Source organism: Haliotis cracherodii, unplaced genomic scaffold (assembly GCF_022045235.1).
Source record: "Haliotis cracherodii isolate W230 unplaced genomic scaffold, xgHalCrac1.p SCAF_2, whole genome shotgun sequence".
NCBI lineage: Eukaryota > Metazoa > Mollusca > Gastropoda > Lepetellida > Haliotidae > Haliotis > Haliotis cracherodii.
The window spans coordinates 69,761,982-69,777,308 of record NW_027266275.1 but is presented as its reverse complement, the minus strand read 5'-3'; the positions used below and the strand labels follow the sequence as shown (position 1 = coordinate 69,777,308).

The following is a 15,327-nucleotide window of genomic DNA, read 5'->3' as shown; positions in this document are numbered from 1 at the left end:
TGAACTGCTGCAGTACTGACCTGCCAGAAGTAAATGATGTAGCTCTCCCTGTTGCCGACCTTGTAGGTGTAGAGGACGATGTAACAGTCGCCGGTGTAGAACACGCCGTGCATCTCTTCGGGCAGGATCACCATGGCGTTCTGTTCTATACGCCAGATCTACGGGGAATTTTCACAGTGAAACATAATTGATCCATGCGTTGCTTAAGCTGCTTGTTGCCGAGTTGGCAGATCACCCGTGGAACAAAGCACGTTTGTGTTCACGAGCACGAGGATGTGTTAAATGAATCCATGGAATCGAACCAATATCAGAGTTCCTTTTGTTAATAAAAACGAATTATCAGGTAACTGCAGTTAGTGGAAGACTGTCTACTCTGTCCTCAACAGTGTGATGTAATGCATGTGTTGTAGGAGATGAGAAAGCAATCAATTATTGAGGCACGAATTACCTGTTTTGTGCCCAAGCCATTGTCGGGGATGAAATCCTTCTTGGATTTGGATGTCTTTTTATGTAGTCCAGTGGCATCAAATTTCTCATTGCTGTATTCTGGAGAAGAGGAAGTGTAAAGGATCATGCTGTTACAAGTGGAATGTAGGAACCATGTGCTCGATTTGATGAAGGAATTAATGACATTACTACTACTACTACTACTAACGCTACTACTGCTACCGCTACTACTACTACTTCTACTACTACTACTACTACTACTACTACTACTATTACTACTACTACTACCGCTACTACTACTACTACTACTACTACTGATACTACTACTACCGCTACTACTTCTACTACTACTACTACTTCCACCGCTACTACTACTATCACTACTACTACTATTACTACTACTACCGCTACTACTACTACTACTACTACTACCGATACTACTACTACCGCTACTACTACTACTACTACTTCCACCGCTACTACTACTATCACTACTACTACTACTACTACTACTACTATTACTACTACTACTATTACTATTACTACTACTACTACTATTACTACTACTATTACTACTACTATTACTACTACTACTACCGCTACAACTACTACTACTACTACTACTACTACTACCGATACTACTACTACCGCTAATACTACTACTTCCACCGCTACTACTACTATCACTACTACTACTACTACTACTACCGCTACTACTACTACTACTACTACTACTACTGACCCCTGAAGACCCGGGGTAGACTAGGTCTTCAGCAACCAATGCTTGCCGTAAAAAGGGACTAAGCTTGTCGTAAAAAGCGACTAACGGAATCGGATGGTCAGGCTCGCTGACTTGGTTGATGCATGTCATCGTATTCCAATTGCGTGGATCGATGCTCATGATGTCAAACACTGGATTGTCCGGTCCAGACTCGATTATTTACTGCTGTCATGTAGCTGGAATATTGCTGAGTATTATATTTAGATGCTCGAATTATCTGTAAACTTCCGGAATAGCATGGATGGACGTCAAGCATCATAGAGACATGTGGAATATTCTGTGATGTTCTTGTGACACTGGACTGGTCTGGCACTGTGTGGAAAGTGTTGGAAGCCTGTCACCTCACATTTCATCTGACATTACATCAAAACCAGCTTTGTGTGAAGATCACTTATCACCACAGATTGACCTCTGTTGCGGATGGGTATATATGATTATCACTGAACTTTTTGCTATCAACACTGCCACATATGTTGAATTTGATACTGCCTTTGAATATTGTACTACCACTCTATTGTGTACTGTCATTGTAATTGCTGTGCAGTAATTTGTATTGATTTGTAAACCTAGTTAATTGTGTAATACAATTGTTGATTGTATACCATTTATTGGTTGTGCGTTAGTTTAACACTAAATTCTTTAACGTACAGATGTCTGGTTAACATATTGTTTCAATTTGACAACTGTTACGTCTTCGTCTACTACTTCTACTACTGCGCGTGTGTTAGGTGCTATGTCATCGTAAACAATAAACGCACTGGCAATTCTATTGGTCTTGTAGACCTGTCCCAGCCCCCTCTGGGCGTTAGGGGGTGCCCATAGGGAGAAGTATTGTTTGAAGAGGGGCGTCTCCCCTCCCTCCACCAGCTGGGTGATCGACGTCCACTCGGGGTACCCGCGCATAGACAGGAAGTCCTGAATAAACATAAACACTGGAGTCAGTGACCAAAAAATACATATTGGCATTAATTTTAGTTACATAGTTACTTATATATCATTGCCTGGAAGCCATTTCACTACGTCACAAGGAATACTGTTCAAAGCTGCACTCCACCCAACTCTTTAACTCACTCACTCACTCTGGAAATCAATCAAGATGTAAGACGTATAAGTATGGTGGTAACATCGGCGTGAATCGCCGTGAATCAAATTGAATTGGTTTGAATCGGCATTCCCAGTTATAAGTACCACACAATTATCATGCTTAGGGACGTCGAAGTGCAGGGGCTGCACATTTGCTAAAGGAAGCGTAAAAGCTCCCCCCTTAATAATGATAGTACATAATTCTTAATCAAGTTTCCTTTTCCTCATTTCCTAAGTTCCCGTGTTTTGTAAGTGAACAATTGACTTGTCTTTGCATGTGTTTGTGACGGGTGCATCCCATGGGGCAGGGAAGGCTCAACTTTTCGTTTTCGCGAACACCTGATATCATCAATATTGTGTGTGTGTGTGTGTGTGTGTGTGTGTGTGTGTGTGTGTGTGTGTGTGTGAATGTGTGTAGCTTTATTTATAACCACTTACTCGTGATAGTCGGTATCGTACAATCGACTCTGCTTTTAACTGAGATTTTTCTTGTGGCTATTGCAAGGATTTTGACGCTTTTTATTTATTTGATGTGATGAGGTCACTTGATTTTTTTCTGAATTTCTTTTAACAACTGTTGCTGCAATCTCTTAACAAAATAAGACCAAAAACACAACTCCAGTAAACACTCAACGTCGACAGGGCTGGTCCCATTAACCTGGATATCTTACATCAATGGAGACGAATTCGACATCTTTATCAAATCACATAGATATTTAAGCATCCATATCTGGCCCCGAGCGAACCTTGGTGCTACATATAATCTGCTACCACGCTTAACACTCCATGAATAGTTATTTTGTTTCTTCTATTCATAAAATGCCAAAGATACTGCGCATGCATGTTTGGGTTTGTTAACACCCAGACGGCTAGTTGATGCATCCCGCACGTGCAGGGCGAACCTCCTCGACCTCCCATGTTATCTCATCTATCTATTTCTAACAACCCAAAGCTCAAAAAGTCGATAATGTGGCGTAGTTATTTTTCCTACAAAGTTTCCCCATTTCTGCATTCCGATGAAAAGGTAAGAAAACAGGTAATGCTAGCGTAAGCATGGTTGGACTTTTTTTTATTTTCATCTTCAAGGCTGCGAGCAATACGTAAACAGAACACCATTGATATCCCAATGCCAGCTTCGCGTTACCTAGCAATGGGAGCGTTACGTCTGGCGCATGAGAGAAACCGTATCATCGAAGGTTTATTTGAGTACGAAATGTCGTGGGTTACTTTGTTGATTGGGTTGCATACTGAATGTAACAGTGCGCGACATTTCCTCGGGTGCTACGGTAAGGCAGGACATCGCTTACCCTTTTAACCTGGTGTCATCACTGAGTTTCAGTGATCCATTCGTTAAGTTTTCATCGCTATTTTGCCTTTTACGCCCAGTGGAATCTGATTCGTCGAATAATCGAGGTTATTTTCTGGCGTTGTTTCATATTTCTGTAGACATCCTAGTGTACCGTATACGTGTATCGTGTAAGGATTGGTCGGTTGGTTTGTTGTTTAACGCCGCATTCAGCAATATTCCAGCTATATGACGGCAGTCTGTAAATAATCGAGTCTGGACCAGGCAATCCTGTGATTGGTCTCATGAGCATCGATCCACGCAATTGGGATCGATGACATGCATCAAACAAGTCAGCGAGCCTTACCACCCGATCCAGTTAGTTGGCTCTAGTCGCCATTTACGTCAAGGATGGGTTGCTGAAGACCTATTCTAACCCGGATCTTCACGGATGTAGTGTGTGAGGGAGGAGGTCATGGGGTACAGATGATGGAACATATTTGATTTGATTTGAACACTATCTATTGTTAGGATTACTTGGAAAACCGAATTCCTTTAAGGGCGTAGTTCCTATGGAATCAAACAAACCAGCATTTCTCAACCATTAGCGGTTTTGTATGTATCCTTTCTTGAATGTGTCAATGAGCATACGTTTTGCCCTCGGATGGTAGCTGAAGGTGTTGATGGGAGACAAAACTCGGGGATGACGGGTTGGAGACCACAGCCATGATTATGGTCGATGGTTGGAATAGGTCGGAAAGAAAGTAATGGCAGAACGCACTGGCAGGAAGTTGGAAGGCGAATCGCCATCGTCGACGTAGTCGTTGGCGAGGCTGCGGCCGTAGCCGACGCCACGACTAGCCGTGCAATCCGTCCGTGGTGCAAGGTCAGTGACCTACGTACAAATGTACATGCACATCCGGCGACGTATGGATGTGTTAACTGACATAGATAGCGCTGGGGGTTAAGGGACTATATGTAGAAGGGATACGTCGAATGTTTGCTGAATACATTAAATAGACAAAGAGAGTAGAATTTCGGTGTACTTTGGAAACATATTGAAGCAAATAGGTACTTGATGAATGAAGTTTTTCAGAAACGTATTGAAATAGTTTGCACTTTAACAAATGCATGGACTGCTGAGCCGCCTGATGGTAAAGACGCCAGAGACGCCAAAGACGCCAAAGACTGGCGTGTACATTGAAGCCTGCTTGTGGTGTTCCCCTTCTTAAGCTTCCGTATTGCTGGGAGCGGAGTGAAACCAATGGATACGTTCATGGTGAGGACATGTGAAGATATGGGAAGACATGGTGAGGACATGGGAAGACATGGTGAGGACATGATCATGACATGTGAAGACATGGGAGAACATAGTGAGGGCATGATGAGGACATGGGAAGAAATGGAAAGACATGGTGAGGACAGGTGAAGACATGGGAGAACATTGTGAGGACATGTTGAGGACATGGGAAGGACATGGGAAGACATGGGAGGACATGGGAAGACATGGGAGGACATGGGAAGACATGGGAGGACAAGGGAAGACATGGTGAGGACATGGGAAGACATGGGAGGACATGGGAGGACATGGGAAGACATGGTGAGGACATGGGAAGACATGGGAGGACATGGGAAGACATGGTGAGGACATGGGAAGACAGGGAGGACATGGGAAGACATGGGAGGACAAGGGAAGACATGGTGAGGACATGATCATAACATGGGAGGACATGGGAAGACATGGGAGGACATGGGAGGACGTGGGAAGACATGGGAAGACATGGTGAGGACATGGGAAGACATGGGAGGACATGGGAGGACATGGGAAGACATGGGAGGACATGGGAAGACATGGGCAGGACATGGGAAGACATGGGAGGACATGGGAAGACATGGGAGGACATGGGAAGACATGGGCAGGACATGGGAAGACATGGGAGGACATGGGAAGACATGGGGAGGACATGGGAAGACATGGGAGGACATGGGAGGACATGGGAAGACATGGGAAGACATGGTAAGGACACGGGAAGACATGGGAGGACATGGGAAGACATGGGAGGACATGGGAAGACATGGGGAGGACATGGGAAGACATGGGGAGGACATGGGAAGACATGGTGAGGACATGGGAGGACATGGGAAGACATGGTGAGGACATGGGAAGACATGGTGAGGACATGGGAAGACATGGTGAGGACATGGGAAGACATGGGAGGACATGGGAAGACATGGTGAGGACATGGGAAGACATGGGAGGACATGGGAGGACATGGGAAGACATGGTGAGGACATGGGAAGACATGGGAGGACATGGGAAGACATGGGAGGACAAGGGAAGACATGGTGAGGACATGGGAAGACATGGTGAGACATGGGAACACTTGTGAAGACATGGGAAGACATGGGAGGACATGGGAAGACATGGGAAGACATGGTGAAGACATGGGAACACTTGTGAAGACATGGTGAGGACATGGTGAGGACATAGGAGGACATGGGAGGACATGGTGAAGAAATGGGAACACTTGTGAAGACATGGTGAGGACATGGTGAGGACATGGGAAGACATGTTGAGGACACGGGAAGACATGGAAGACATGGGAGGACATGGGAAGACATGGTAAGAACATGGGAAGACATGGGAGGACATGGGAAGACATGGGAGGACATAGAAAGACATGGGAAGACATGGGAAGACATGGGAGGACATGGGAAGACATGGGAAGACATGGGAGGACATGGGAAGACATGGTGAGGACATGGGAAGACATGGGAGGACATGGGAAGACATGGTGAGGACATGGGAAGACATGGGAGGACATGGGAAGACATGGGAGGACATGGGAAGACATGGTGAGGACATGGAAAGACATGGGAGGACATGGGAAGACATGGGAGGACATGGTGAAGACATAGGGAACACTTGTGAAGACATGGTGAGGACATGGGAGGACATGGGAAGACATGGGAACACTTGTGAAGACATGGTGAGGACATGGGAGGACATGGTGAAGACATGGGAACACTTGTGAAGACATGGTGAGGACATGGTGAGGACATGGGAAGACATTTTGAGGACACGGGAAGACATGGTGAGGACATGGGAATACATGGTGAGGACATGTTAAGACATGGGAGGACATGGTGAGGGCATAGGAACACTTGTGAAGACATGGTGAGGACATGGGAAGACGTCGGAAGACATGATGAGGACACGGGAAGACGTAGGAAGACATGGTGAGAACATGTCAAGACATGGGAAGACATGGTGAGTACATGGGAAGACTTGGGAAGACATGGTGATGACATGGTGAGGACATGGAAATACATGGGAAGACATGGTGAGGACATTGTAAGACATGGGAGGATATGGTGAGGACATGGTTGAGGAAATTAGAAGACATGGTGAGGACATGTGAAGACATGGCGAGGACACGGGAAGACGTGGGAAGACATGGTGAGGAAATGGGAAAACTTTGGAAGACATTGTGAGGACATGGTGAGGACATAGTGAGGACATGGTGAAGACAAACAAGGTCTAGTACATACCGTGGCTTTCTGCCACGCTGACTTCTTTTCATTCCGAGTGCACTTCTTCCCGACCCACACGTATATCCCGCTCGGCCCCGAGTCTAAGATGAAGCAGTCCTGAAAGATGATTATTAGTAGCATGAAAGATTCGACTGCGTCTATGAAAGTGATGTTTCAGCCATGAAGGCAGACACAAGATGTTGCAACTGATGCTGTGTCCAAGGGAGGCTATTTGTATGCTGGCGTAATAATCCACTGTCCATTTCTAGAGTGGGGATTTTGCATAACATAACAGTACTTTTTCAATTAAATTCAATTTAATCTTCACTTGATGTTTTTCTTTAGTTTGATGTTGTTTGTTTGGTATTTAACGTCGCAATCAGCAACATCACCAGCTAAATCATGTCGGCATGTAAATAGTCGAGTCTGAACCAGGGAAAACCTTGACAGATATTATAACGATGACACGCAATCAGCCAAGTCACCGAGCCCATGTTTGATGTTTCTTTTCAGTTCAATACTAGAAACTCTCACCCGAGTGTCTTTTGATATCAAATATATCAACACCAGTCGATAACAAATTCTGTCCATCAGCCCAAATCATTCTCCTTCCTTTATCAGTTTGTAAACAGTAATAACAGTGTCGTGAGTGTAAAACATACAGATAACCAACTTCTGTGGCAGAGAGATTAGTGATGTCATTTGATTGTGACGACATGGTAACGATGCATTGTGCTGCATTTTCATTGAACCGATATACACGTATCCTGGGAGATATCGTTCGATATCACCTAGCAATATCTCCCGTGGAAGCCAGTTTTGAATGATAAATGATTATATCTATCGTTTAATTTATGTCTTCTGTTAACATATGTCTTAAGATGCATATGACAGCCTAATTTCCATCTTCGGTTTGGTACTAATATGAGGTAGTGTACTATATACCTGCAATTGGATATAATTATATCTTCAGGTTGATGTATAGTTTCAGCCTGAGACAACTACGAATGATATGATTATAAAACATAAATGTTTCTCGACCAAACAAGTAGTAGATCATACTTCATGATGAGACCGCGTCCGCCCGGAGAGCGGAAGGTCCGGAGTTCGATCCCCGGCCGCGTCATACCAATAGACGTTAAAAATGGTACTTGTTGTAACCCTGTCTGGCGCTCGGCATTAAGGGGCTAAAACAAGGACTGGTCGGCTCGGAGTCAGTATACTGTGTCTGAGTGGGGTATTCATGTCAAAACTGCGGCATGGTATCTCAGTGGACTAGCACTATAAATCGGCATCAGTCAGAACTAGTACAAGCAGCCACACAAACACACACACGTACATGCACGTCGCTATATAAGCGCAATAATCTTGGACGCGACGTTTAAACCAAATTTCACCTCACCTGACCTCACTTCACGATGAGCGACCGTGTCAGTGTAAAAAACTGCCGGGCAAAAGAACGTATACTTTTGAAAATTGGATTTAACAAAAACTACAAACATAATCAAAACGTTAATAGGTTGAAAACGGTCGCCGAAACTACGTTAAGATCCAAAATACATCTATGTGCCCGTATAAAAAAAACATCACCATCGAATAACCGTTTCGTGTTTATTTAATTTTTAGCGACCATCAAACATAGGTGTATAGTTTCTTTTGCCCGGCAGTATATATATTTGTCATATACAGTATGACTGCACCGAGGAACAAAACAGAACAACGGGATAAACATAACGAATAAACATCTATAAACAAAGGCTTGTTGAGAATGCTGCTCACGACAGTGCCTTCACTTTGGCACAACGTCTGGCGTTAAAACATCAACAAGTTTAACACGGCTAATTGCCCAGTATTAATCTTTACCACACGAAATTCGATAGGCGTGTTTAAAATGCCACCAGTGAACAGAACACATCTTGTTTTGGCGGACAAGACTTGAGTCTCTAGAAAGACGCCATAACACGTGCCTTTTAATCTCACAAATACACTCTCACACGATTAAATAAAATGAAAAGCAATCCCTCTTTTGTCATTATCGCGTGACGTCATTTGACGTAAATAGTGTCCAAACTGTTGAAGAAAATAAACACCCGGTATCGTAACTGTAAATATATCCAAGATACGCGGCCATGTAAAGTTCACATTGTCTGCCAGCAGGACGGTGTCTGGGAGTTGTATGACATCAACACCGATAGGTGGCGCCCCCTGCTATGACGGTGACAGCTGACGCACACACTTCACAACGCCCTAGCGGACACAGGAAGCTACTTACACAAAGGGTGCTACCCTGGATCAAGAGTGCGCAGTATATCATCCGTATCTGCCTTGTTTTTGTATGAATATTTCACATATATAGGTAGGAAGTCCCAATTTCATAGGGCTGTTTAAGCAATGACAGGGTGATAGTTAACGAGGCGGTCGGATAGCCTAGTGGTAAAAGCGTTAGCGCGTCACGCCGAAGACCCGGGTTCGATTCCCGACATGGGTACAATGTGTGAAGCCCAGTTCTGGTGTCCCCGCCGTGATATTGCTGGAATATTGCTAAAAGCGGCGTAAAACCATACTCACTCACTAATGGTGAACCTAGTATATATTGTACTTGATAAGGGCGGTAGGGTAACCAAGTGGTTTAAGTATTAGTTCACGTCGAAGGCTTTGGTCGATTCCACACATGGGTACTATAAGAGAAGCCCGTTTCGGGTGTCCCATCTGTAATATACCCTTGGACTATTAATAAAAACAGCTCACTCACAATAATCTGATATAATCGAAATAGGGCGAAAGACACGTTTGTAACTATTTTTTAGAATTAAGAAAATCGATTTGCACTTGATTACCTTACATGGTACAATGCAAATGAAGTTTCTTAAGTCTTGCCGTACGAAAGTACGTCACAAGTACTTGATGTGAGACATATATATGACGTCACTCTTGACAAAATATTTATCTTCAGTGAAACAGTATCAGAAACAGTTTATCGATATTGTGGCAAAATTCCAATGAATGTATATTTCTTAACCCGGAACATAGGGACATAATCGAGTATATTATGACGTCATTCCTTTGACCGGGTGACGCACCCTTTATCCTTACGCGCTATGCTTTTTTCACCAATAGCTCTATACAGCATACCGGGGGCTCTTATCAGCATAGGATACAGGGGCCCTGTATTGTCCAGAACAGCATACCGGGGGCTCTTACCAGCATAGGATACAGGGGCCCTGCAGAGACCAGGTGCTGTTGTACAAAGCGATCTAAGCACTAAGGTTGTCGTTACTGCCATACCTTAACACTGAGGTTGTTTTGTACAACGACACCGGATGGGACTCCTACCACAATGGCCAGCAGAGGATACTGAATTCCTATACTGACCGGGACTCCATACAGGTGCTCTGTCATTATTATGATGTTATATCAGTAACATTATGTATATTTATGAAAATTAAATGTTCGTTCTTACATTTGAGTCCAGATCTTCTCGTTTCAGCGGCTTTGACGCTACTTCGTTCACTTCCAGTTTGCCACTGGCGTCCGTCACTCTGAAACATGCAGGCGATATGGACATTATCCACAATATCTGAAATGTCTGTCTCTATGATGAAAGTTAGTTAAACCGATTAAGATAGGTACGTCGTAACGTTTTGTTCCTATCAGGAATCTTCCGAGTTTTCAATGAAAGTGGGGTTGTCAGAAATATATTCATTGCCTGGCTTGCCTATATACTACTCAGAAGCAGTTAAATAACACACGATTATATCATATACCTATAGTTATTTGTCGTGACAGATAAACTAAGTCACGTGAATAGGGGCACGGGTGGCCCAGTCGCCTAAGGCGCCGCGATTCGCTGTGCAGAGTTTCATCCCTTGGGAACGCCAGAAACCTATGATTGTGGGTTCGAATCCCGGTTCGCCCCGATTATGTTTCTAGGTTTGTCAGCACCATACCCGTGCACGTGGGTTTCACCGAAGTGGTAAAGGTCTGAAACCTCCATCACTTCGGGCTTTCCTCCCACAGAAAGCTGACACGCCGTGATATAACTGGAATACTGTTAAAAGCGGCGTTAAACCCAACTCACTCACTCACTCACGTGAATAAATAGGATGATGTTTAACTTCTTTTGAGTAGTATATTTTGTATTGAATATAAATGTCAATAAATCACACCAGGCATTTCTGTATCATTAAAACTATCAAAGTTTGTCATATATGCATAAGTTATTAAATATTTTCTTACACACGCCTTCATCGTTTAAATGTAAAGAGATGTAAGAATACACCCCCATCACTCCCAATACTGCGTAAATAGAAAAAAACCCATTTATTAACAGTTGAATTTTCTTTTTCTGATTGTCCTGTTTCTATAAAACGTCAGATTTAGAACTGAACACCATTTTCAAAGAGAAAAGAAAGAGAGATACTAGCCTGTCATATTTACATGGGTAGAATAGTTCCGTTTGATGTGGCACCTGTCGTGTATGTAACAAGCCTGACATTTGCAATACGATCAATGACACCTTTTTTAGCTCCCTTAATGAGCCAAAGGCACGACTGCAATCACATGTATATTGAGCACAAATGATGAATTACTTTGCAGGGGAAGATAATTCGAAGTCATTTTATAGCAGGTCGTGGTACGTAATTGTTCAAACCAATGTTTCGCATTTCATAAAGGATTATTAGAACAAAACCACAAGCCATCTGTAATATGATAGTGTTTGTTCGGGAAGGAAACAGTGATATTTTTGTTTGTTTGTTTGTTTGTTGTTTAACGTCGCACTCAGCAATATTCCAGCTGAATATATATACCCCTCTGTCAAGTGTAAATTGGCACGTCTCCCATGGCCGAAAGCTATGAACACACAATGCCATTTGGAAAGTGGTCAAATGTAACAAATGTTAAATTTGTGATGGCACTTTCTTAGTAAAATATAGATTCTCGTATTTTTTACTGTTTTGTTTTGGCTGAGGGGGTTAGATCGCTGACTTTGTCATCCCAATCTTAACATTTGTTATATGCTTCATATAGCCTTGGTTCAAGAGATGGAGAAACGGATATTGTATTGTGGCCGTACATTGTTGCAAAGTATTTCTCGCAATGGTCAACGGCAGCAGATGAAGTGTCGTACAATGTCGGGTATTGTTGTGACTTCATGGGTTTTAATGGCAACATTGGTCGAAGGCTATTTCATTGGAAAATGTTCGTCAGGTGACGAAGGCTGGCTATACCTATATAATCGAGAGACGAGGGGATTGTGGGCCTACGACCTGACTTGGGTCCTATCTACTTGCCAAGCGCGGACAGGACACTTGTCCGTGTACACCCATTTCCGGCCAGCTTCCAACACTGTTTCCGGAATCAAGAACGGAGCACGTGCCACTTTCAAGACATTCAACATTGACACATTCTGGACATTCGTGAGTGCAGCAACATTTGTGATTGTAAACCTAAAACTGTATGTTTCAATGTATTTTGTTAATTATTTATTGATCATGTGTCGTCATTTACTGCTTTCACACTTTCTGGGTTAACCTTTGCATTTCTATTTGGAAATCACCACGTGACAACACAGTAAACTACGGTTATAACGAACACGCTTATAACGAACTGACGGATATAACGAACTTACTTTTTTGGTCCCGACTATTTGCTGTAGTTATGATGTATATATGCTTATAACGAACTACGGTTAAAACGAACTACGGTTATAACGAACTAAAATTAGTAGTCCCTTTGAGTTCGTTATAACCGTAGTTTACTGTATATAGTCTTGACTCATCTGACGGGGAAACCTAATGTAACCTTCATAGAGTCTTGGTTCAAAATGATGGAGAAACAGATATCTTAAATTACATATAGCCGTTGCGCATATGACAGAAACATCTACCTCAACCGTTGTGGTTATATGAAGGCGACACAATTACTGAACTGTCATATGGAGTGTCGGAAAACGGTATGAACCATAACAGCACAGTAGTATCCCTACCTGAAAAGAGTGACTGTGTCTTGTGCTACCCGTTCAAACTCCTTGTCATCGCCCCCTTCATCGGCTGACTTGATAGAGCACTGAGAAACAAGGCTCCCTAAAGCGTTGAAAAACTTGGGATCACAGTCCCATTTGTCATCTGAAATAAAAGGATAGTTAATTTCCTTCAGTTTGCTGGACATTCACTGTAAATCTTCATGTTTATCAGGGTGATGTTGTACAAAGCGATCTCAGCGCTAAGCTTGTCCTTACTTCCATACCTTAACATAGACTTACGGCAGTCGTAGTTGTTTCGGTTGTTTTGTACAACGGCACCCAGGGCGGTTGATTAGCCTATTGGTTAAAGCGTTCGCTCTCCACGCCGATAACGCGGGTTCGATTCCCCATATACACCGGTACAATGTGTGAAGCCCATTCCTGGTGTCCCCCGCCGTGATATTGCTGGAATAGTGTTAAAGCGCCGAAAAACAATACTCACTCACTAACGTTTATCAGACAACTTATGTGCCTTAAACATAGCGATTGAAATTTCACTGTCAATTTCATTGGTATTACTTGCATTACCGACGGTATTGATGATATTCATACCAACGATATATCTACATATTCGTTATATCTGACGATCAAAATAAATAAAAGCATGTAACGGACGAATTCAATAAATACACGATCCGATGTTGGGATGAGTTCTTTCATCACCAGTAAACGACCTGGTTGATACGATCGCCCAACTATGGACTGGACCACATGATCTCACGAGCAGGTAATGTTTGTTTGTTGTTTAACGCCGCACTCAGCAATATGCCAGCTATATGACGGCGGTCTGTAAATAATCGTGTCTGGGCAAATGGGGTACGATGACATGCATCAACCAAGTCTGGGAGACTGACCACCCGAACCCGTTAGTCGCCTCTTACGACAAGCAAAGGCAATATTTACGCACGCATGGGTTGGTGAAGACCTATTCCATCCCGGATTTTCACGGGTCCGAGTAAGAAATGACCTGGTAACCAACTCACATTATTGTGTCAAAATGATGTCGCACAGCATGAAAACTATGTTTATTACTAAAACAATCAAAATGGTCCCATTTTTGAAAGAGGCCAATCAAATGTGATGACACACTTATTGCACTTAATGAAACCTTATTTTAAGAATGAGGCTGTGTTGAATCTTGAGAATACTACATCAATGAATTTGAACGTCAAATCCACCACCAAGTAACTTTTAGCAATATTCCTGCAATATCACTGTGTGGTACACCAGAAATGGGCTTCACGCTTTGTACACATGTGGGAAATCGAAAACGGAGTGTTCGGCGTGACGAGCGAACGCTTGTACCACTAGGCTACCCGACCGCCCCTTTAAAACTCCGAGGATTGTCGACGAGTTTTAAACATTTCATATCAAAAGACACAGGGGTGATATTTTAGTTTCCATCCCAAATCATTTTTCTGACTGTTTCAGTTTTCAAACACTAATTAATATTTTGAGTGTCACAAGTACAGGGATGTTGTGTGCTTGTGAGAGGATTGTAACCTGAGACATCCCAAAGGCATGCAAAGCATTGTGATGCAATTTCGTAGTAGCGATATCTCCAAAGACATATCGCTTGATCTCACCTGAGCAATATCTCCTGCGGAAGCCAGATTTGGATGATAAATATTTTAGCCTTCTAAAAATGGCTTTTCATACGCTTGCGAATTTTCTCATTTATCGTAATTGACTCTTCTTTCAACAGCTGTACAAAACATACATTTGTCATATCCCAATCACTAAAAACAGCCACGATCACATGTGCTGTTGTACTTACACTAACAGACGGAAGTTATTACACGTGCATTATCTTTCATCAATAGCTGTCAATCAAATGTCATTATCGCGTGGGGTGTTGGTTTACGTGGTGTGTATAGCATTTTAAGTGAGTGTGGTATATATTTCCAGTTCAATTTGTTACACACTGACAACCACACAACGCCGAAATACTATGCATTTATCCTATTCGTCAGCACCTCTGAGCTCGTTTTTCAAAAGATCTTTCAACAAGAGGTCATTATGATGCTGTGACTTCATTATTGGAGAACCAAAATAGGTAACTCTATATTGTAAGAGGCTCAGATAGGCGTGCGATAAGGTGACATTTTACTTCGTACTGTTTTCGTATATAGCAAATTAACAAAGCGCAGCGAAGCAGTATTTTACACTGAATGA

The 15,327-nt window shown here is 42.9% G+C and overlaps 1 protein-coding gene across 1 annotated transcript in view; it reads right to left on the bottom strand.

Annotated features, from left to right (window-relative positions):
* LOC139469532 (advillin-like) overlaps nt 1–15,327 on the bottom strand; it is a 110,305-nt gene that overhangs the window by 48,857 nt on the left and 46,121 nt on the right. The window contains exons 9-14 of the mRNA XM_071251720.1: nt 13,117–13,255; nt 10,591–10,669; nt 7,149–7,247; nt 1,987–2,143; nt 449–546; nt 21–158 (exon numbers count right to left, since the gene is read on the bottom strand). Coding sequence (XP_071107821.1) covers nt 21–158; nt 449–546; nt 1,987–2,143; nt 7,149–7,247; nt 10,591–10,669; nt 13,117–13,255 — 710 coding nt within the window. The remainder of the gene's footprint in view (nt 1–20; nt 159–448; nt 547–1,986; nt 2,144–7,148; nt 7,248–10,590; nt 10,670–13,116; nt 13,256–15,327) is intronic.